Consider the following 24,900-nt stretch of genomic DNA (forward strand, 5'->3'; position numbering starts at 1 on the left):
ATTGAAAAACCAAGGCTGAGTTAAATGTCAAGTTTAAAAATAGTATAATCTCATTAAACTGATTCATTATTTGCTGTAATAAAGGCAAATCTATTATAACTATGTCCCTATAAAGACAATAGGCCAGAAATTATAAAAGAACATCATATGAAATTATAAAACTAGCAATAACATACCCACTATAATCACAGTTTTTATAACATCTCATATAAAGGAATTAAACACAAATATTTTGCCTTATGACAGTTGGCTCTGTATCTTCATATATTGAAAAAGAAGTCACACAAGGTATATGGAAAATTTTTTGTTGTTATAAATATGATTTTTTTAAAGCAAATATCTGCATAGCAATTGCAGAAGGTAAAGGGATTAAAGCTGCAGTTTGACTGTTCAGCTGCAAGGCTGAGGACAAGCAACAATCAGATATTGAACTAGGCCAAACACATCAGCTCTGCAGTGACCATCTCTGGCTCAATTCATTACTCCCTCTTCTCCAAACCTTTACCAGTTCTCACTGTGCAGTTGAGAATGATTTGGCAAACTCAGCTGGGGTCATTGTGGTGGAACAATCTCGAGATGGGCCCTTTTATTCCTCCAGATGCACTCCAGTGCTACAGCCACACCCATTAAATGCATCAATCCCACTCCAGCAAAGATCAGCTTCCAGGTGGAACTGATGTAGCCACGTCTTTCTGCCCAAAGCAAGGTCAGCTTTGAGGTCAGATGAAATTACCAGGAGTTTTATCCCTTTAGTTATTAAAAATATCCAAGGACAGAGCCTGGCCGAGTTCTCTGTGCAGCCTGATCCAGTGTTAATGCAAACCAGTCCTGGAACAGGATGGCTAAACTATTTCCTTTGTACAGTCAGACACTGCTGGGCAGCAAAAACCACTAAAGGACTATGAGGAATTTTGCTGTAAAGATTTTAAAGTCTGATTGCCAGCAAAAGTGAGATAAATTAAACAGTTAATATATGTTCAGCAGAGCAGCCTCTTCATCTCTTACAGTGGCCATGAGGGATACAAAAAGAGAAGCACTCCCCTATAAATACTCCTTGAAATACTTCTTGAAGTATTGAAACATTTCTCTGCCTATATTCCTAAGAGCAAAATCAACCAAAAAGCAGGAGTTTTTTCTTGTTTATTTTTTCCCCTCTCTGATCTACTGTTTCTTTGTGAGAGGTGAACGAAGATATTTAGAAATTCTGGACAGCTACTAATTCAGCTAGCATCCATAAATTACCTCTTAAAATTCAGGTGGCTGTACATCAAAATGAAACAAGGCTGAAAACAACAGGTAATAATTATTTTACTGAGCAAGGTCACCTGGCAAACTGCATCTGAAAAAATTAGAAAATTAGTTAGCTGGATCAAAATCTCAGAAGGCTGCTCACCTGAATGATGAAATCACTACCTTTGTAATTAACCACACACAAACTCTCCTTCTCAACACTGAAAACCAGGTTAAGGCCCAAATTAAAATCAAGACCAAAGCACTCAGAGAATATTCAATCTGTGTTTAAACAAGTTCCAACTTAAATAATTGTTTAAATAGAGCTATATGTTATCATCTTCCTTAAGTGCCCATTTTCCCCTCCTTGCCAGTAGCTGAAAGAAATGAATATTCAGAATTAATACCTTAATAATTTCTGAATTCATAATTTCATTTCTATTTGAAAAATATGTTACATAAGACAATGTCAGAAATAGACATTTGAACTTCTGACTACTGAAGTAGGATAAAATACTGAAATCTTCATGTTTTCAATGAAAAGCAATCTACTGTGAAAAGCAAAAAAACAAGTTTTATACTGAAAAGTTTGAAAGTAAATATTGATAGTGGTTTGCATTTCAGCTTCTCCTGTTTTTGCTGTAACTCAGCTGCAGAGGAGCTGTTTGGGCTTTGGTCTCACAGAGCAATACAAAGTATCTTTCTGGGGAGAAAATACTAGATAATAGAGAATGATCTCATTCCTAAGGAATAGCCTAACAAGAACCAACAGTGAGAAGTGGGAAAAGAAATTCAAGGTGATTAATCATGCTGGGGGAGAGGGACAAGGGATTACCAAGAAGAATAAGGGTCCCATCTTTTGACATTTCAGTCAAAATGAGGTAATCTTTTGAAAGACAGACTACAGTGAAACGAAATTAGTAGGATCAACAACAGAGGTAATGAGGTAAAATGTAAGAGCTTGTTAAGTGCTCACATCCTATTAAACCTTCTAAAACTGCTTGTTGCCTCCAGTTCCATGAATTCCTTCTCATTTACAATGTTTTGTTTCAAAACAAAAATCATACTTTCCAAGTTTCAGAACACCTTGTAATGTAGTCGTAATAGGCGAGAGGAAACTGTGTTAAACTAGATCTTAACTGAGGAAAAAAGCAAATTAATCCCAAGAGGGTTTTTCTCTAAGGCTTCACATCTGCACAGGAAATTCATTCTAACAAGAAGATAGAAATCTATCCCCTACATTTTCTGGTTAGATGAATTTTCTGTCAAGATGAATTTTCAGCTATAGATTTGCAAATTAAAATGTTAATAGTCCAATTTAAATGAGAAATTTTTAGACAGTAATTCTGGTAATTTTTGTGTGGTCCTAGATTTCACCTGATTTCGGAGCCTGATTTGATAAGTGTTTTACAATTGCCAGGAAGGAATGGCACAAAATAAATAGCTTTTGATATTCTTTATGTGAATACTTTCCACATAAAAAGTCCTTCCTGAAAAAAATGAAAACTTTTCACCACAAAATGAGTTATCAAAGTTCTGGTTTATATACAAGCTTCAAATTCTTCTTTTTATTAGTGTATTTTTTGAGACACACACACATACTAAAAAATTAATATAATTTTCTATGAATAAACCATTTTCAAAGTAAATTTGGTGAAAATATACTCAAAAATTAAAAAAAAAAAAGAATATATAAAATATTGGAAGGCCTTTAAACCCTGCACAGACTAAAAAAAAAAAATCCTTTATTCAGGAAACCATTCTAATAGGGGTTTTTTTAAGTTACTCTGTCTTACTTTCACTAGCCAAAATAATGTTCAATGTTTTTCTGATATGTTTATGACACACTTGCATCACCTGACGTACTTCAGAACTTGGCATAAAGAGCTAAGATTTGAAACCACTTTATAAAGGGTGAATGCTTACTGCACAAGAGGAAAATATTTTTCAGTTTGCTGTTTATCAGTCTCTCTCAAAACAAAGTTGTTGCAGATGGTACGGAGGCTGCTTGGACATAATCTCAGCTAGAGATACTGCTAGGCATGGATTACGTTTGTTCACAATCTGAACAATCTTTCTTGTTTTCTTTCTTTGTTTTAGGAGCTCATGATTCTGCTACAAAGGTATAGAATCCTGTTACAATTCATTTATTGATAGAAGAATAGAGCATTGTGCAATCCTGCACTGGATGAATCTTTTGGGACACAAGAGCTGTTACCCAACAGTACTTGGAGGATTCACTCAAAGCAAAATTTAAAATTGTCTGTGTGTATAGCTACAGAAGTGTCAGGAGAAGCTTCGGTTCCAGAGCAGGAAAGACAGTAAAATCAGAGCTGAACAAATATATTTGCATCTCTAGCAAAGTCCTGGGCTCACTAGATCCACTAGAAATAGATATGTTTTCTTTCAAGAGAGCCACAACCTTTTCCTGATGTCCATCCATTTCCATCTGCCCTTAATACATAACTTTCTTTCAATTACTGGTATAAAGTGATCAAATTTATGCATGTACAAAGCCAGTTTCCTGTCTTGTCAAAAGGGAAAGTTGTCATATTACTCTCTCATTAAATGAGGAAAATCTTTAAATTTAAACCAAGACCAAATCTTGAAAGCCTAAATAAAGTAAATTTTTAACAATTTCCTTTCTTTAACTTCATATCTTCAGTCCCCTTCATGACTATATAAAGAACCCTTTAGTTTATCTAATACTCCCCTGGTTAAATATAAAATCCAGATATTTTCACTTTGCTTTAGGTTTTCTTCTCTTTATACTTGCACACTCTTTACTATGGTTCTTTCCTAGTAAAGGCTGTTTAAGTCACAGAATCACAGAACAGTTTGAGCTGGAAGGGACCTTGTAAAGGCCATCTTGTCCACATCCCCTGCCATGAGCAGTGACATCTTCAACCAGAACAGGTTGCTCGGAGCTCCATCCAACCTGACTTTGCATGTCACCAGGGATGGACCATCTGCCACCTCCCTGAGCAACCTGGGCCAGCGTTTCAACACCTTCATTGTTAAATGCTTATTTATTGTGTCTGGTCTAAAATGACACCCCTTCAGTTTAAAACCATCACCTCTTGTCCTATCACAACAGGTCCTGCTAAGAAGTTTGTCCTTATCTTTCTTGTGGGTCCCACTTCAAGTACTGAAAGACTGCAAGATTTCCCTGGAACATTCTTTTCTCCAGACTGAAAAATTCCAACTTTCTCAGTCTTTCCTCTTAGAAGAGATGTTCCAGAGAGGTGTTCCTCTCATCATCTTTGTGGGCTCCATCCAGCAGGTCCCTGTCCTTCCTGTGCTGGGACCCCAGAGCTGATGCAGCCCTGCAGGTGAGGCTTCACCAGGGCAGAGCAGAGGAGCAGAATCCCCTCCCTCACCCTGCTGCCACACTGCTTTGGATGCAGCCCAGGACAAAACTGGATTTCTGTGCTGCCAGTGCTCATTGCTGGGTCATGTCCAGCCTCCCACCCAGCAGCACCCTCAAGCCCTCCTGGGCAGGGCTGCTGTCATTCTGCTCATCTCCAGCCTGCACAGATACAGGGAGTTGTTCCAACACAGGTGCAGCACCTTGCAGCTGGTCTTATTAAACCCTATGAGATTCCCATGGCCCAGATCTCAAGCTTGTCCAAGTCCCTCTGGATGTCATCCCATCCTTCAGGAGTGTCAGCCACACCACTCAGCTTGGTGTCACCTGCAAATTTGCTGAGGGTGCACTCAATCCCTTCATCTATATCATTAATGAAGCTATTAAATAGCACTGGTCCCAGTACAGATCTCAGAGAAGGAACACCACCCATCACTGATGTCCACTGGGAGGCCGAAACATTAACCACTACCCTCTAGGTGCAACTGTCCAGCCAATTCCTCCTCCACCAAACAGACCAACTATTAAACCCATCTGTCTCCAATTTAGAGAGAAGGATGCTGTGGGGGACTCTGTCAAAGGCCTTACAGAATTTCAGACAAAGCCCTTTCCTTGCCCACGGATGTATCTCTCCATCATGGAAGGTCCCTGGGTTGGGCAGCAGGATTTGCCCCTGGTGAAGCCGTGCTGGCTGTCCCAAATCTGCTCCCTTTCCTCCACGTGCCTTAGCAGCTCTTCTGAGAGGATCTGTTCCATGATCTTCCCAGGCACAGAAGAAAGATCCCTGTTTCCCCTTTTCAGTCACCTGGGACTTCACTTGGCTGCCATGACCTTTCAAATATCATGGAGAGGGGATTGGCAACTACACCAACCAATTCCCTTAGGACTTCAGGATGCATCTCATTCCTCAGGTGGGCAAGAACTTGATCTCTACTTGCAGCAGGGAACACTTTCCTGCCACAGACCCCATCCTGCTGCCCATCCACTCTGCAGGTGTAGGAAAAGAGGTTGTCACTGATGACTGAGGAAATTCTGGGATGCAATTTAGCTAGCACTTGTTAAAATTCTATATTTTGAAAGCAAAAAAAAGCAATGCTTCCTGGCTTGTTTTAGTTTTAATATTAGTTTTAGTATAACCATTATTCCATGATACTGATACTGCATGTATAAATTACTGCATAACCATATTTAAACTAAGATCTGAAAACATATCATTATGGCACCAAATTTATGCCCTAAAGCACACTCTTTCTGAAAGAACAGACATTTTAAAAAAATAACGTTCTTAAAAAACAGGCTAGAGGACTGTTTATCATAACCACCAAGGAATCTACAGCAAATACGTCCAAGTTAGTATTCCCTAATGACCTAAACATAATATTAACAAAATTCATGTCCTGAAATAGAAATTCTAATCACCATAAACAGAATGTGTTTGATAGGTTTGCAGCAGGTTTCAGCTACACATAGAAAAAAAGGTTTTCAAATATATGGGACAGGTATGAATTTTATTCTTACTCCACTTAATTATTTTATTTTGCTGATTATCCAAAACTGAGCCTGAAGCAAGATTTGCCTAAAATTGGGATACTGTATTTTTGTCATGTTCAAATTAAATACCTGAATGGAACTTTGCTTTTAGATTAGAGGTGAACAATATAATAATTGAACAAATCTATTAGACTGCAGAAAATATGAGTGAACTGTGTTTGTACTCAGAAATTTTAGAACAAGCAGGTCTGCTGTAACATTACTTCAAAACCACAGTAAATAAAATGTAACTGCCCACAGTCAGTTAAGAATTGTTGACCTCTTCATATCCATAAATCCAACATTGTGTCATACTGTTTTCACAAGAATGCTCTCCAAACAGTTTTCAAGGTTAATTTTGCTGTTACTCCCTCTGGCAGGGTAAGCAGATAATTCTGTCTCCTCACTCATTTCTTTCCCAGCTTCTTTGATATCAGTAACTTTTACCCATGCTAAATGAAGTTTTCATATTTTGCCAAGGCCACTGTTTGAATTAATCTGTTATATTTCTAACAGTAATAGTGATACTTCAAAGGATGTAGAAAAAGCATTGTCTGTTGCTTGTTAGTGAGATTACTGAGAATGTTGTACACCTTCAGCAACAGCATATAGGGCAAGCTGTTCTATTGTCTCCATTTCTATTTCAGAGTAATTAAAATTGAAGAGAATTTGCACGAACCTGATGAAAAGTATTTCTTCCTATGGCTGTATAACAGATGGGGGAAAAACTATAAATCTCTTGATCACAATGTCAAGGATTAAGATATAAATTAACTGTAGAAATATTAAAGCTTTACTTTTCAGATCATATACTTCAAAAAGTGTTCCATTCCTCGTATTGCTCACATTAGTAATTCTACTGAAGTAAGACTATTCTTAGTGTAAACATGTAAAATTGTTTAATTTAGGGCCTGTGGAGCTTCTGGCTACAATCAGTTTAGTTGTTTACAAAACCAATAGATTCAGATTTAAATTAAAGGACAAGTTCCTAGATACTAAAAATATGAACTTTTGTTCAATGAACAGTACAAAAACTTTAAGGCCTGCTGCTGTGAATCAAGACAATTTCACCCCAAAAATCTATAGTCATTCACATCAGCTGGGGATCTGTCTACAGGAGAGGCAGGAGATACTTGGCACTTGAGGCTAACAGATTGTTCAGAAGTGCTACTGCCATTTACTAATCAGCCAGGAAAATACTTGAAGTACTTGTGTTATGAGCCAATACATGTATTTACAGGTGAAAGAAATCCTCACGTTTTATTAACATGTAGGTATTTTTCCACATCTGAAATTAATCCTTTTTACCAAATCCTATCAATTTTAAATTAGAGACAAAAGTTGATATGTGGAAATGGCACACAGCAGTAACACCATTCTGAGACAAGGCACAGAAAAATTCCTGCAATTCTGGCTTTTTATACTTTGAAAGTATGGTGCTGCAGTCAGGCCAGCAAATCTTGCTTTCTTGCTTTTATGAAAACTCTATTTCCACTTTTTTTTTTTTTTTTTTACTTAATCCCCTACTGAAAACTAACTAGTGACTTGACCTGGCTTATGAAGAGGAACACCAGAATCAGCACAGAATAAGCAACAGGGGCATGTGGCTGGGACTCAGTGGAAAAGCAAAGAGGGAGCAGTGCTCTATTAACATTTTCTCTGCTGATGTCAAGAAACAGAACCTTTAGAAAGATTCAAAACTCAATTAAGAATTTACTTTCATTACCCTGCCTTCTGTCTATATCTTCCTGTATATTTCCACAAAGATGAGCAAGAGGTTTATCTTTGAACATGTTGGATTCCCAGTATTATACTGAATGCAATTATATACTAATGAAGCACAATGAATGAAGATAGCAGTCACCTGTAAGCACTGACAAACCGAGAAAAATTTTAAAAGCTGCTCTCTACATGCTCCTTTCTAGTGAAAAACAAGGTGACAGTGGTTCAAATACATCAATGCTCAACTTTAAACACAACTTTTTTTCCTTAAAGTCACTCTGTCTGCAGGGACTTAAAATACAAATTATTTTAGAGTATACTACACTGCTGAATTAATTAGAGTGATCCATTCAGGTCATACAGGAATGTACAGTTTGGATATCAGAAGCCAGAAATGCAAAGCCATTTTGTGGATCATTCATTATACTCTACATATCTGGGAGAGATTAAAAGGCTTGGGGCAGCTTATCCCCTCCAGTCATAACATTAGAAGTTTAAGAATCCTTTCCAGGGAGTTGTGAAACAAGTTGTTTGTCCTGCTGAGGACAGGAGGGAATTGCCAGCTACTCAGATGTTCAGCTTGTTTCCTCACTGGTACCCTGGGGAAGACCTCTGTGCCAAAGCATCTGGCAGCCTTTATCCCACACCAGGGATGGATCACCCAATAGATGCACAATGGAGCATCACACTGCAGTTCAGAAACACGGCTTGGGAGGGAGAGAGTGGACAGCATGTGCACACCAGAAATGGTTCAAATTTAGCCTGCCCTAGTGTGCAAAACTGAAACTAATTATCTTTGGTAGCCCAGAGCGATCTGCAGTTTAAGACAACTCGGTACCACATCAGTGAAAAGTGTAACTCTGCATGTTTGAGTTCTACCAGTAGATCACCCTACAAGCACATAGCTAAACAGTACTTTGAAGGAAGAAAAAAGAGTAAAAGGCACACTCACAGGAAAGAAAAAATTGATCCCAAAACAAATATTGGAAATAGGAGGTTTTCCTCCTTTAAAAGAACAGCAAGAGGCAATTGAAGGATATTAAAATCTTTTTAGGGTGATTTCAAGACCTGTTTGTGTTGGTTAACATATATCAAATGGAACTTAAATATTATCAATCAAATATCTTCAATCAAATATCTTCATTTAAAAAACAAATAATTCTACTAGTTCTGTTGGAATTCTGGTGCACCTGTACAGTTAAGCAGGATTTCAGTTTTGATGTGTAAAATAGTGGCACTTCATATATCCCTCAGAACAAAAGAAGAAAAAACACCCCCAAAGATTTTGCGGTTCCAGTGTTTTTGCTGGGAATCTTTTGCTGACTTCAGCAGACACCGAATCAGGTCTCTGAATATGAGTTTTTTTCCAGTTGATTTTCATAAGCTGCTTCCTGCAGTTTGCAAAAAACAACTTTGTTCACATGACTTAGCCCAGAAAAAACACTTTTGAAGGCCAACTACTGTATCTTGTGTTCCTTTAGCAGTTAAGATATTTGCCAGCTTCATTCTTTCAGACAAAATATGCAAACTTTCTTTCCAGCTGCTTTGAACATTACCATTCCCGACAGTTGCACAGTTTTTTGTAATTTATGCCTCAACTATCTGCTCACATTTCATGCATCTTCACTTTAAAGCAATTTAATTTAAAAAAAAGAAAAGAAAATATAATATAATAATGCATCTTGTTACAAAATCATATCTTGGCATTTGCAAACAGGAATGCTCATTCTCTTCTACTTACATAATGTTCTATAAATGAATTTTGTGCAAATGGGCATTTTTTGCAAGAATTGCTCACTGATGGTTTTATGCATTCACTACATTTTCCTGAAATTCATTTACTTTTAAGCTAACATCAAAGACTTTATGCACCAAACAGTGAAGTACTTTATATCCACAAAATAATCTGAACTTGGGCAGACAATTATTATATGAAACTTCCAAAGAATTATACATAAATATTCTGTATTCAGTGTCTTTTAGCACTGTTTCCCATTATAACTTTTACCACAAATGCTACAAACAATAGTAATTTAATTCTATGTTTGCCCAGGAAACTATGTTGTATTACAGAATAGATTAAAAACTTATAACCTGGATAATTTAAATTCAGCAGTTTTGTCTGCAAAGCCCTTCAGCTTCCCTGGCCAGCTCTAGAGAGGCTGTGTGTGGATATTTTTTTTTTTTTTTGGTGAATCACACTGGGCAATGTGGAGCTGTAGTTTCATTAAGAGCAGTTCATCATCAGAGAGAAAGGCCCTGAATCATCACAGAACAAAACATTCATAACTTTTGCTACATAGACTGAAGTACAAAACAGAAGATAGGGAGGTAAAACAATGCGACAATTAGCCTCGTTAATTAGTACTGACAAATTAGCACAATGAGCAATATGATCTGTCCCACAGTGACCTGTCTATCAAAATAGTTTTTGTAGGTTCTGTGGCAAAAGGCGATTTCTAATAAAAGATTTCTAGAAAGCAAATAAAAAAAGCTTTGTATATGTATGAGCAAAGCCTTTTTGTAGTGTGCAAAGAAAGAGATTCTCATTTGAAAAAGTAACAATAATTGTTGTCTTCCTTGGTTAAGAAAAGGCACAAATCAACTTCTGAGTGGTGAATAAAAGGAAACTGATACAGGTACTGACTGTTTATGGAAGTTCTGGAAAGCAAAAACATCCCTACACCACAAATTCTTATGCCTTAGTCCTGAGAAAAATCCCAACTCATGCCACTGCAACCCAAAACCCTTTTGGAATATAGCAACATCCTTCAAAATGTTTTTAAAGCTATTTTCAGTATATGCATTTAACACATATTATGCTTGGCACTATGACAGAGTATAATTAACAGACAGAAAATGACTGAACTGACACACATAACCATTATATTAAAATGCACCAGCCATACACTCACCAAGAATGTCAGATTCACTGTGGACACCAAGAGCCCTTACACGTCAACTGCCTGAAACTGCTTGATCATCTCTCTGTTGTTGTTAATAAAGGTCTATTGGTCCAAGAAAATAAACTCTAAAGTATGAAACTTAAATTTAAGAAGAAATAATTTATACAAGAGCGTGCACATGTATGTTCCATTTTAAAAGCCAGCACTGTGGGCTGGTAGATCCCATTCCAGTTAACAGCTCTCTTCAGTCTGTACTCAAAATACACAAACACTAACTCCTTTTCTGATCTTCCTCCTTTTGGTCATTACACACCTGTGCAATTATGAATGAGTCTTCCAGTTTTAGTTCAGATGCTGTGGTAAAAGGTCTAACAAACATAATTGCTACACTTAAAATGTCTGAGAAAGTCAATGGAAATTTAGAAATAGAAAAGGCCTTTGTCATATCCAAAGATTTTTTAAGAAATATTATTCTAAAAATTTGAGCTGAATTTGATTGTAAGCAGTATCTTCTAATAATAACAATATACTATTTACAATCAGATAGATAGATTGATACTCAAACTGCTACTACAGCTCCCTGAAAACTATGCCTCCAGCCTAATCATACTTTTCCAAGCTGCCACACAGTTCACATGAATGCATTCCAACCTATTCTCTTTCAAAACTACAATTCAAATATTATAAATCATGCAGTTGATGGAATATAAATCTAGAGCTTTTACTCACATCTCTGTGTCATTTTCCCATCTGGCTACATCTGCTCTGCAGCAATCCTTCCTGGAAAGACAGGTTACAAATATTTTAGAGGAGCAGTGTAGAAAAGCTTTTAACATGAAAAAGGGGCTGTTCAAACAGAGTGGTCAAAAGCTGGCAGCTACATACAATTAAGACTGTTCTTTACTTAGACCACAAGATTTTAAATATATGTTTAAAAATGCCAAAATCTCTCTCCCCCAAGGCAGGAATCAGTAAATTAATAACAAGTGCATTGGGATGGTGAGTGCTGGGGGGGTGGCCTGAGTTGTTGGTTTTGTTTTTCTTTTTAAGAAACTTTATTTTATCCTCTCTGGTCATGGTTCAAAATCAGTTTCCTGAAGCTTGCATGAATCTTTTTAGAGGAAGTGGTTGTTAAATATTTATGATATCAAATTACACATACAACACATAAAATATTGGAAACATCCATTCTTGAAGGCTTCAGGCTATTTATTTTACACTAGCTACCAACTTTATGTGGCTTTCAGAGGAGTGCCTGAATGGATAAATTTCAGAAAACATGCCTTGAGGTTAGAAAGGATTAGTGAACTACTTTGTATTCAACAGCAAAGGCAAAAGATTGACTGGAGTGTTCTTTTAAAATTTTTTCTAAAGTTTTGAAGTTCCATGCTCTATTTTTACTTCTGAATATAACACAGTTTAATAAAGGTTTAATTCTGCAATCCAAATCAAAACCAGCTTTAACTATGTTCTAAAGAAAGATTGATACATAAAAATCAGCTGTAGCAGGTACTTTCCAAATCCACAAATAAATAATAGCAAATATAAAGCACAAAAATCAAGAGACTGCTCCTTCACACACAAGTGAACAATCTTATTACTCTCAGTGAGGATCCCTATCAGAGCCCTCGGACCCCACACCAGATTTCATCATGGTTTCTGTGGCTAGAGCCCCTAACCTGAGCTCCACCCACCATCTAACGGCATTAGATGGCCTACTTAGAACCCAGGACCAGAGCTTAAAGAGCATCTGTGCTCCAGCTGCCAATCCAGCAATTTAGTGTTCAATCCCTCTGGAAAACAAACAAAACCAACCAACCTTTTCTCTCTCCCTCAGAACACCACACAGCAAAACCAAAACCGACAATTCCCCTGGCACAGCTGTTATGTGAAAAGCTGTTGAAATGTGTTCACAGAAAGCGTTCACAGCTCTGAACACTTTCTGGTTTTGTGCAATATGATTTTTCTCTTTCCAGGTGATGTGGCTGTCTGACTGAAGGCAGAAAGCCCAGCAGAATTGAAAATCACAGAACTAAGTACTTGCTTCAGATCCCATCTGGGATGGTTTCACAAGCACAAAACCTGAAGAAAAGCTTAAAGAATCAAGCTAAGGAAACAGTTATCCTAAACTGAAAAACAGAGCTTGTTTTTTTTTTTTAATTGAAGGTACTCTATACAAATCAGAATGCAATAGCTGTTGCTTATGACAGAATGGAACAAACTGAACCTGAGATTAGAAAAGGAAAATTAGGAAATTAATGAAACTTTGAAACTTTCTTTCACACAAAAAGAACACACAGTGCATTTCAGGAGTGTCCAAACTTATGAACAAACAACAGCATGTAACGATTAGTATTGTGACTGCTTGTGACCCTGCTGTTCTCTGAATTAATTTGAACCTCTTCAAACAATTTTAGCTGATCACTTCAGACTTCTAATATATAAACCAGATTACATAGGAGATAAAATGCAGTTTTATAGTATAATAAATGACCTAAAAGAAAGACAGAAACTTGAAAGCAAATGGTTAATTAATTTGTTAGCAAATAGGACTAAATATGATGAAAGATGTTTCCCAGCCTTGGCATCCAGCACGGAGCCTCACTGGTGCCTGGATAAGCAGAGGAAAGCCTTGTACACAGACCTTGCTATCTCCCCAGTAAAGTCGCATTTGCAGCTGAAGGACATTGATAGAGATTCTCAAAATAGTGTGCTGGGGAAAAGGGGGGTGAGTTAGACTGAAAACACAGCACAGGCTTTGAGAACAAAAGGTCCTCTCACAGATTTACACTTTCCAAACACCATTGATGTATGTGAAAGAAAACACAGACGATAAATTCTCATTCTCAGCACACAATTCAAGACATCATTTTAATTATTCCTATCACTTCTGCTGTCTGTTGGACTCCCCCAACTTATGAGGAACACTTCCCATGTTTTCAGCAGCACTTTTTGTGTACCCAATGTGCAGGTGCAGCAAATACCTTGGCAAGGGGCAAAGCGATTATCACTTAAGAAAACAGTAACACTGTATAGTTCATTCTTCTTCAAGGTCTTGAGCAAAGCATAAATTCTCATGAAAGCGAAGTCGTTGCACTTCAGGCACCAGACAGCAAACCAGGTAAGTCCCATTGCTGCTCGTAGTGCTGATCTTACCACATTTTGTAATTTATAGACTTTTCTTTCTTTCTTTTCTGCATTTGTTCAGTAATTCGAATAAGTATTTTCTCAGGTCTTAAATATAAAAGCATGAAATTTTGTACCATAGTGCAATATACTGAAAAGAGGATATTGTTATTAACTTGTAATTAATTTTCAGGCCAAGTCTGCAGAGCTGCACTTCATTATTTCTGAGAACTCTGCACTTTCTTGTATGTATTTCAAAAATATGCACTGATGAATTTTTAACATACTAAATACTGTTGAATCCTATGCATTAATGTTGGTTATCTCATATTTCAACCTCTCTTTTAGCCTTATGGTTCGGAAGAAATGGTACTGTGTAAAGAATAGAAACTATTTTTATTCTCCCTAACATACACTTTTGTGTTCCAGGTTTATCCTTGCCGCAAATGGAGTGGCTTATGATCTGGCTCGTTGTTCCTTTTTCCTATGCATATACTTCTTTGAGAATTTCTTCTAAAGAGGTATAGGGCATGGGAAAATGGGGCAGCTGAGGTACTTCACCACTCATCCTGGGCAGCTTCAGGAAGGCAGCAGCAGAAATGTTCAGAGAAAACAGATGGGCCAGGAAATGAAAGGTAAATTTATGAAACCCCCAATTAATCATCAAAACTTGTGTAAAAATATACTGCCACTATTTATTCTGATCTAACATCTAAATCTTGGTTTCCTCTTAAAACCTGATTTATTACAAGAGTAATATTTTAAGCATTTCTCCAACTACATTATTTAATACGTCACTAGGTCTAATGTAAAGCACATGCCTTGCTAAGAAGCTACCCCTTCAGTCCTTATTCCCATAATTCCAACAGAAAATAATGAAAATATAGTCACACAAACTGCCAAAAATGCCACTCTTTGTCCCTGTCTCACAGGTGCCAGGAGCAGCCATCACTGAATCCAGGTAATGCTGACTCACATGTGTAAAGCCCAGTCATGCAAATGCTGCCTAAGTGGGTTGTCAGTAATATATCAATTATTCTTGGGATTTTGTCCTTTAAGGTTCTAAGTACCTTTTACATGATGCATGCATGTGTGGAATTGTGAAGTCTTCTATTGTAAAACTCGGTTAATAGTAAATAAAAATTAAAAACATAATCATTTTTTTCTTTCACCCACAGGTGTCTTGGAGGTGGAAGTAGAAGCTCTCTTTGCTCATTTCATTTAGTAGAAAAATAATTTTTTTATGTTTCTGTCCAATTACTTTCATTTACTCTAAATAGCAATGTGTCACAGCAATTCTGGGGGGAAAATTCTGCTGTTATGAAACAATGTAAATGTACATAATGCATGTCAAATAAATATCTAATGTTTCCGTCACAGATCAAAAGTTTTTGTTACTCTGCATCACAATTTCTAACAAGTGTTGTAAAGCTGTGAGTCCAGAAAGAGCAAAAAACATTACAAGTCATTTTAGCTGGTGGTTATTGTTATGCTACACTATTTAATATTGAATGAGTATTTTAGAAGCTGCTTTTCATTTATCTCTAATATAATAGTGTCAAAGGACTATCCTACTTATATATCACTGTTTTATTAAATTAAAAAGCAATTATAAACTTACATCCACAACTACATCTTTATTCACCGGTTTCATATCAAAGCTTGTGGTAAAGAGAGTTTGTGGTAAAGAGAGCTTGTAAGGGGTTTTTGAATATAAAAAAAATTAAATCTATTAATAGTCATTAAAGTCAAAAGGAACCATCAGAATTACTGCACAAGTGGTGAATAAAGATACACAGCAGCATACATGTGAATTTTATTTTTTTTTAAAGATACCAATAGGTCAGCTTCATTACTCCATGTGAACAAGAGAGGTGCAGTTCTATAAGAAAAACTGAGCAGATTAAACAGCTCACTGATGCTGAAAAGGAGCAGTCTGCCATACCTTTCTCCTCCTCCTGATCACCTTGGGCCAATTTAGGCTAATTTTCTGAGCCTAAATTAATTCTTACCAAAGACAGAAAGAGGAAAAAGAAAAATTCTTGGCTTTGGGGCTAAACAAAAAGCAAACCAGAACCAATGAACAGGAAAAAAAATCCACCAAAACAACTTTGTATTTTAGTCTTTGCTAACTTCATGGGGTTTTTTTTTCACTAAAGAACCGCAATTTAATGATAATTTACACACGTGAGCATAGAGAGCGAAAGGAAAACATAAAGAGCCTGACTCAACATCTGGCTTCAAATACCTCCATTTGGGGCTAACCCAGGGGTTCCTTGCTCTAGTAAAAAAATGCTCCATCAGTTTAATTAAAGAGCTCTAATTCTTCCATCTCCTAGTACTTGCACGAGGCAGATTTCGCTCAGCCCCGAGAGGCCGCTGCGGTTCGGCATCGCCCGATCCCTTGCCCCGGAGCTCCCCCTGCTGCCTCCGCCCGGGCAGCGGGCACGGAGCGAGAACCCGGGACACGGCCGCTGCACAAGCAGAGATGTAGGAACAGAAGGACTGGCTGTTTATGGAGTATATTGGAAGACAAGATTTGTTGCTAGGATGCAAGAATTTGGGGCCTTTAGGGTTTTTTTTCCAAGCCCTTCCCTTTCTGCAAGCCATTAATTTTAATAGTACAATCCCGTTCAGAACTTAGGGTTACAATGCTTGTTCCTGTCAGCAAAATGTAGCTTTTACCATTATTGATAGTCAGCTTTGATATGCATCCACACTGTGGATTTATTTCTTTTTTAAAGTAATCTTTGTAACTATTATGCAAACTACCATGGTCTTAAAAGTAAAAACATACTGTGATTATTAAAATTTAAATCCAGTTTGTAAAACATGCCTTACAATGTGGACTGAATTTTCAGTCCAATGATTACTTTTTTTCCCCATACTCCTTCTCTATTGTGAAGGACCAAAGCCTCACAGCTATAGGTAAGAGAAGCAAGTGAAGAAAGGAGAAAAGGAAAAAAAAAAACAATGAAGAAAGCCTAATGACACAGCAAACAGAGGCAGATTTTCCATGAGATGGGTCAAGGTTTTTAACAAAATTTCCCTGCCTTTTTTTTTTCATGCTGTATAATATGTCGAGGAGGTTAAATTAAGATTAAGCAGTATTTGAATGTTAATTCTAAAAAATAAGTATTGTTTTACATTAAAGGGAGCTTCCCGGCGGGCGGCGCTGCCCGAGCGGTGACCGAGCCCGGCCCGGCGCCTCCGGGCGGCCGGAGAGGGACACCCGGCTGGGGCAGCACCGGAGCCACGCTGGAGCACAGGGCAAACTGCTAGAAAAGGTGGCAAAAAGGAGGCCCTGAAAGTAGAAGTTGTATTCAAAAACCAGTGTTTATTTACTAGTGAGTTACATCTCCATCTGCACATCAATCCAGTTCTGACCTTGTTCTACCTTAGTCTCTCCATCCGGAGAAAGAGGAATTATACTGATCCGCTAATGGTAGAGACACCTGGATTTACTTATACAAAGCAACAATCTACTCACTTCTGAATGAATCATCCTGGTTCTTCCTCTTCTCCCTCCTGCTTCAAGCATTGCTCTGTGCAAGTTAAAGAGCTCATCCAGCTTTTCAGTGAGCGGGTATACCTCCAAATTGTAAAAAATCCCCAACATTTTCTTTTCTTTTTTTCTTCCCCCTCATTTTCTGCTGGCTTAGAAACCCAAATGGACTCCCTCATAGATCAGAGGGCCACCTAAACTCAGAGCATATGGGGAAAAGCATGGCCAGAAAGACAGAAGGAGGAGTGACTCAATTGCTCCCAACAGCAGAGCTGGTAGTTCTACTTAAACATGTCTCATTTAGATCGGCATGTCCTTGTATGAGATAGAAATTAATGTAGTCTGTAATTCTGATGAATGTCCTTAATATTTATTAAAATAACTGAATATCCTATTTCCAGAGGTTTTTCATTGCTAGCATACTGACAAATCCTACTACATCTTCTATGCAGTAATGTTTTCTGTGCTCAAACCAACAACAGAAGATTAATTGTTGCTTTGCAGGAAATTATCTTGACAACTGATGCAATTATTAAAACCATTAACAACTATGAGACACATCATAAAATTATTTTAAGAAGGCATTAAATAGACAACAGAAAGCACAGCTGTAGGTGTCACCAGATGCTGTCACTGAGGGCTCTGTCAAAAAAAACTGTCATTAAATCACAGCAGTAAAATGTGGATCAGTGGCACCTCCACTACTCTTACTTACAGCTTACCATTCCTAGTCAAAGTTTGAGTCATCATGGATTTTGTAGCTCATGTGTTCATAAAAAGTGCTGATAATCAATGGAAAATGGGATAAATGTTTCAACACAGGTTCTGACGAATGTTAATTGCTAACCAGAAACACAGGGACAATTACCTTTTGACTGGTAATTGCTCTCAGGTGATGGTCGCTTATGACATCCAATCACTCCATCAAAGTCCTTTTAATGGAGCTTTGCCTCAAGCCATGATCTGTATCTTATGTACATCATCACAATAATACTCCACGGCATGAACATTAGCATACTTTAAAAATAATGTATTTCAAGCGTATTTTTGCTGGTGTTTATCACCTTCACAGCCACCGATACTTCTAGTTTTGTTGAGCTTCCTGTTTAGTTCTAACATTGCAAGTCAATGACAATTGGCAAAAATAAAATTTCTTGTTAATTAGGATACTGCCTCTCCAAAATCAATCAATCACACACCACAACACCCCAAGTCTCTAAATTTTAAATATCGACCAAAGGAAACATAATAGAAATATCTCAGAGGGCAAAATAATCACACTAAGAAGATCAAAACCCATTAAAAACAAAATAAAATGCATATTGATTTTCTAACATAATAGAACACTATACATCTTCTTAGCGTAGTCACATGCCAGCACAGGACAGTTTAGTCATTATATCATCTACTTCTGTTTACAATAAAAGAGACAGTGTCTAAAATAGCCACCAGAGTCACTTTCATTGTATGCCTGTACATGGTTTTCTGCATGAAAAAAGTAGGAAGGAAGCCTCACAATCTAAACCATAGTCTGAAGGACTGCTCTCCTTAGAGGTAAATAAAACATTGTATTAGCTTCCTGCGTCTTTTGAAATTCGGGCTTTTCTCCTGAAAGTGTGCAATCGATTATTACAATACAGTCAGATAATAACATGATCGATGATTGCAGGATAACAAACCAAAATACCTACAAATCGACAGGTTTCATTAACACTGAAATACAAATTTAAAAACTGCCATCATAATGGCAAAAACTTCATTGTTTCAAGACATTTGCTCATCTATTAAAATAAGCACAACAATAATCAACAACTAGAAACATTAATATAACAAAGGAACCGTATCTTGCTAATTCTTCTGGTTAGATGTTACCTGTTACACTAAAATTACAATTATTCACTTCAGAAACTGCCTAGTACTTACTCATTTTTCCAGACCAAGCTTTACTTTCTCCAGGATTAATTTGCAGGGTTATAGGACTAGGAAACAGGCTAACTAAAAAATAATGGTCCATTAATTGGAATGGTCCTTTTCAGACAAATAGTCCTGAACACTGAATAATTTCCCAGTAATTTTTACTGTAACCTTATGGAAACTAAGAGGGGGGGTGGGACGGTGGTGCTGGTGAATTTGGATTGGTTTTTACTAAAAAGAAAAGCTGTAACTTTCAACTTGCATCTTAATTGCTTTTAAGAGCTGCAAATTGCTGTGGGCATAATCAGAAACACATGAAGACAATGCAACCGTCGTCTCTGTTAGCTTAGCCAGAAGAGCTTCTCTTTAAAACATAAGTGTCAGGTCAGCCAAGGCATTGCTTTACCTGTAAGCGTAGGTAGTCACCTACTGAAAGTGTCATGTTTATTTAAAAAACAAAAAAAAAACCTAAAAACCCAAACCAAACCAAACAAGACTGCTCAGGTAGATATTCAAGAGGTGGTGTTTTTTGGTTTTTTTTTTTTCCTTTTTACTACAAGATGAATAAAATACTTTATAAAAGCAAATGAATGTATATATGAAGAATATTCAAATCAGGGTGTAAAAATTACTTACGTTTCATGCTTCAGCACAGCTAACAAAATTACACTGCATTTTATGTAAGGAAATAATAATCCTGCCTAAGAAACATAAAAAACCTAAGAAGAGAGAGAGCTGCAAGTGTGGCTTTATCTTACTTATGCCATCTCACTATAAATACATCACCCTTCGTAAAAGGTGACATGAATTTCTTTGAAGTTTAAGAATTAGCAGGTTGTATCAAACATGTTCCGCTCCGCGTGGAAGCTGCTTCATTATCTCTGACTGTATAAACTCAAGCAGCGGTGACTGTTTACTGAAACAACCTGTAAATGTGTTAACCCGTGTTTGCAGAGGATAAGGACTGTGCCATCCCAGGCCCACTTCAGACCGTAAAAGTGGTTCTTTTCTCACCCTTATCTGAATCATCCTTGAACAGACTGCCTCTGAACAGAGTTTACACTCCTCTTCTTTGATCTACTTCATAAGAACATCAGAACTGTTTACTTTGAAATGCACACATTTCTTTCTTGGGATGCAGGGAAAGGAGATGGCGTTTTAAGACATGAACAGATAAATTCAAGCGAACCAGTAATTTTCTCAGTGTTTCCTGTCCAATGTCCTGACACATAACTGCTCGTTGCTTAATTTTATTCTTAAATAAACTCATAAGCATGAACTCAAATTATTCCAAACTTCCCACCCTGTTTTCTGAAAATGACCTAACAAATTGCCATGCAAATGCCGCTGTCCTCTCGTTTCAACCATTCTCTCCCTGAAGAATTCTTAAAATCTCTGATACTACATAAACCGAAGTCAACAAGTGTACCTAGGATTTCAGAGGAAGATGAGAATCCTGACTGCAGCACTCTGCCTCATGGACAGCACCAAAAAATGGTTAACCCTGCACTTTCCAAGTAACTCCAAGCTGAAACAACCTCTACCCACCCAGACTTAGTACAGAGCACTGAGTTGCTCACAGGCATATCGATAAGATACTGTATCAGAGTTTCTTCAAGATTTCTTCAAGTTTGCTATCTGACGAGGACTACTTACTTGTCCCTACCTCACGTCCCTACTTCCTTTGCTGATGATAGGCAAGAGGATTCTTTCAAGCCTTGCATCAAACAGGCAAGAGGGTGGCAAAACTTGGCTATAAGACCCATAAAAGAGGCTTCTCCCTGTCCTTCTTCGTTATCAGTCCCTTCTGAATCCTCGTCCTTCATAGCAGAAGATAAAGATTGGCAATCACGGAGGCCGAGGGCAGCTCGGGCAGCGTGAAGAAGCCCAGGCCAATTCCCAGCACCTACGTGGTGAGACGGCTCCGCGCTGAACTTGGCGCCAGGTCCGGCAGCCTTGAGTTCTGCAAACTACTGCGCTCGGAGATTAGGCGGATGTAACAATCACCTGAAAGGGGAGATTAAAGCGCCTCTCAATGAGGTCCTTTGTCCCCGGCCTCATTTGATGCTTTGGGCCTTTTCAAACCCCGCCGGGGACGGCGCTTTAAATGTTTGCCCCGGCGTCCGGGGCGGCTCCAGTGAGGGCCGGCGGGGCTGGGGACATGGAGAAGGGGCCCTTCTCGGTGGAGTGGCTGGCTCAGAGCAGCCGCGGCGGAGCTCGGGAGCTGCCCGGTGAGTCCCGGCCGTGCCCCCCGGGTCCCCCCGCGCGGCGCTTTCGGTCACCACTGTGTCACCACCGCCCGCGGGGCTCGGGGCCCGCCGAGGGAAGGGTCCCCCGTTCATTCGCCCCCATCTGTCCCCGCAGACTCGCCCCGGGAGCGGGAGGCCGCGGAGCGCCCCGGGCACGGAGCGGTGCAGGCGGGCGCGGCGCCCGGGCGGCCCCGCACCAAGTTCTCGGCCGCGCAGCTGCAGGAGCTGGAGCGCAGCTTCCGCGAGCAGCGCTACATCGGCGCCGGCGAGAAGCGGCGCTTGGCCGCCGTGCTGAACCTCTCCCAGAGCCAGGTGAGCGCCGCCTCGCCCTCCGCCCCAGCGGGACACGGCCCCGCGGGTGGGAGGCACCTCACGGTCACCGGGGCACGGGGCAGTGACAGCCACAGTGACAGCTCCTGCAGGGGCGGCGGCCCGGGCCGCCCTCAGCCCGGTCCCGCTGGCAGCAAACGGGGCGTGAGCAAGCCGAGAGCCCGGCCTTGCCCGGCTCAGCTCCGAGCGCTCCAGGGACAAGGGGCAAATGGAAAATGGTCAATGCAAATTCTAAAGTTGAAACTTCGCTGGGGGTAAAAGTACTTTTGTGATGTCCTGAACCTCAGTTTTCAGGCTAATTCTTTCTTATGGTTGTGTATCTACTTGACAGGGGCATTGCAGGATTTTTGAACAGAACTACCCCAACCCAGCCCTTTTATCCCCACTGCACAAGTCTTGTGTTACAGCCCTGGCCCATGTCTGAGTATTGGCTTGCTGTGCATCATGGACTGTTCACGGTTCAATTCCTCATCATGCCAAGACAATTACTGTGCATTAAATATAGCCCTACACCTTTATTGTTAATGGATACTGTTACTTTGACAATAAGTGTGCCTTCAGGGTGTATTACTATATGGAAAAGGGATAAGGGGGTTGGTTCTTGACTCTTTTTTTCCTATTTTCAGATAAAAACCTGGTTTCAGAATCGTCGTATGAAGTTCAAACGCCAGACTCAAGATGCCAGGATCGAAGCTCTTTTCTCTGGCTTGCTTTTGCCCTGTCACTGTTACCCAGACATGGCTACATCCAGCTATCCTCATGGGATGGACGTCAATGTCTCTGCTACCTCTGCTGTTTCCCTTCACCCAGCTGTGCCAAACCCTGCCTTGTTGTTACCTTCTGTTCCAGCTCAGTCTCTTCAGCCAGTTTTGCCAAGTCCAGCTTTACTATTGCCTCCCGGACCAGGATTATCTTGTTACTCTTCTGTGCTTCCAGCAGTGACTCTAACCACAGAACATAAGACTGATGTTCCAACCAGATCTTCCTTCCTGTTAAAAATGTAAAAGATTATATGTAATCTCAAAAAAGTGCCAAATATCTCTAAGAGTAATTATTTATTTTGTTATATTAAATAAAGATTCTTTGAATTATTTTCTTTACATAAAAAAGTTTTATTAGAGGAGAAAATAATTTACCCATATTAGAGAAGTTATACTGAGAGTGGAAGTGGAGGACATGAAATCTCTTTATACCCACAGTTATCACCATGCTGTATAAAAACTTCGGTATAAATTTTCCTATATAAGTTTTCAGAAAATAACTTATGTGATATCCACTAAAAAAGTGGGTACTGTATAACTGAAATTTATGTAGTAACTGTGTCATTTAATAGGCAATGGTGTTAAAAACTGTCCATTCTACCTGAGTGGGGGTTTTTACAGAAACGTTTGTGAGCTACAGCCAAGTGCATTTAAATTAAAATGTTACCAAAGGTAAAAACGCTATGAACAAAACCAAACAAGTTGCCTAGTATTCCCTTTTATGTGTCAATTCTGCACCATTCTTCAAGTGGCCTCTCCTGTTTTTTGATGGAAATGTTGCATTTATGCACTAGAAGAGAGATAAAGGTAAGAAATTAACAGGGAAGCATGTATGTTGATGTCAATGTCAAGCATACTTGCTATTTAAATCTGCTTATGAAAACGAATTGTTCACCAATTCAGGCCTCTTGGGACACTCATAAATAAAATATTTCACTTTTTACTTCCAAAAGTTGCTGCTGCAACTTGATAGCCTCCCTATATTTTAAACCACAGAATTAGTTTAGGCTTGATCTTAGGAACACTTAGGGCTGATCCTAAAAGCCACAAAGCAAGTTTTATGGAAAGTGGCAAAGCCAAGCCTTTAGAAAATGGGGAACCAGAGACCTTACATCAGGAAGAAGCAGCTGCTGCAGATGTGACATCTCCTTCCCCATTCCAGACCAATCTAACTTGCTTGCTAGGTGATGGTTAGACTACTCTGCAGCTGTAAAGAGAGAAAAAATTAAAACAAAATAAAAACCCACCACCACCACCAAGGAAAAAACCCGAACCCTCCTTTCCTCTGCTCACACGGCAAAAAAGGGGCTGCAACAGCTTTGTGCCATGCATTTCCTCTCCGTTCTTCTCCCTCCCCACCAGCACCTCCCTCCGTCGCGTTTGGTAGACAAAAGGGAGGACGGGAAGCTGGGAGACACGCGAAGGAATTTTCCCCACCACATCCCTTCTCTGGGCCCCACAGGGCAGCACCGATCTGTGACACAGCCAGGCACCTGAAGGAGCGACCCGTGCATTTCTAGGTCACTTTGAACACAGAAAATTCCCTTTACCTATTCCAAGTATTTTTTCACAAGTGAGAAGCCCCTAGGCTATTACATCGAAACTCTTGATGACTCACTGAATTAGAGGGCGGGAGGGTGGAAATTTAGACTACAACGCAACAACCAACTAATGTATTTAAAAGGCCTTACAGGTGATTTAAAAAAACTTCATTAAAATCTAGACTAAAGAAATAAATGTTAAGTAAGCGCTTTTAGGAACGAACACTCTCAGGATGAACTAAAAAAAAACCAACACATTTCAGGATTATTAAAACAAAACTTTGCATGTTTAAAGAAAATAGATCGAATTGCTAAAAAAGTGCAAATTGCCAAGCACGCAATTATAATTGTTCTCTAGTGACAAAAGGTCAAATTTTCAGGTTACAATCCCAATCAGATGATATGGCTTTGAACCAGACACAAATACACCCAAAATTTTTTTACCTAGCGTTTGCTTTGTCAATTGTAAAACTTTAAGATTCCATAATGAAGGCCCGATCTGTAGATTCCTGTTTAAAGACATGCTGACTTAATATTATTACCTCTGCTGCATTCACATGGAAGATGGGACTGGACTTGTAATATTTGATTTACATCCAGAAGAGAAACTCACCGACAGCTTATCCTTCCTCTGGAGGATGTACTTAGCCCAAAGCACAGTGCAGGGCAACAGGGTGCAGTTGCCTCTGTCCAGGCTACCAAACACTCAACAGACAATC

At 39.0% G+C, this 24,900-nt stretch overlaps 1 protein-coding gene and 1 long non-coding RNA gene across 4 annotated transcripts; both read left to right on the forward strand.

Moving 5' to 3' along the window:
• The first annotated feature begins 13,719 nt into the window (after window positions 1-13,719).
• LOC135305873 (uncharacterized) lies at window positions 13,720-15,268 on the forward strand. Of its 3 annotated transcripts, XR_010366864.1 has the most exons (5): window positions 13,798-13,876; window positions 14,075-14,126; window positions 14,311-14,516; window positions 14,814-14,842; window positions 15,060-15,268. It is a non-coding gene; the product is annotated as an uncharacterized LOC135305873 (long non-coding RNA). The 3 variants fall into 3 exon arrangements; XR_010366865.1 differs by lacking the exon at window positions 14,075-14,126 and having other exon boundaries at window positions 13,720-13,876; XR_010366863.1 differs by lacking the exon at window positions 13,798-13,876 and having other exon boundaries at window positions 13,894-14,126.
• Window positions 15,269-21,461: 6,193 nt separating this feature from the next.
• On the forward strand, window positions 21,462-22,970 carry LOC135305602 (homeobox protein vex1-like). The gene is made up of 3 exons (XM_064429339.1): window positions 21,462-21,531; window positions 21,665-21,861; window positions 22,506-22,970. Exons 1-3 carry the CDS (start codon window positions 21,462-21,464, stop codon window positions 22,881-22,883), a joined length of 645 nt encoding a protein of 214 aa, XP_064285409.1. The 3' UTR covers window positions 22,884-22,970.
• The last annotated feature ends 1,930 nt before the right edge of the window (window positions 22,971-24,900 follow it).

The sequence above is a fragment of the Passer domesticus genome, chromosome 8 (assembly GCF_036417665.1).
Source record: "Passer domesticus isolate bPasDom1 chromosome 8, bPasDom1.hap1, whole genome shotgun sequence".
Classification (NCBI taxonomy): domain Eukaryota; kingdom Metazoa; phylum Chordata; class Aves; order Passeriformes; family Passeridae; genus Passer; species Passer domesticus.

Bases quoted from the DNA above. Each gene is read 5' to 3' on its own strand.
- LOC135305602 (XM_064429339.1), top strand. From the start codon at position 21,462: ATGGAGAAGGGGCCCTTCTCGGTGGAGTGGCTGGCTCAGAGCAGCCGC. The intron at 21,532-21,664 runs GTGAGTCCCGGC...CTGTCCCCGCAG, and splicing joins CGGAGCTCGGGAGCTGCCCG to ACTCGCCCCGGGAGCGGGAG. The intron at 21,862-22,505 runs GTGAGCGCCGCC...TCCTATTTTCAG, and splicing joins TGAACCTCTCCCAGAGCCAG to ATAAAAACCTGGTTTCAGAA.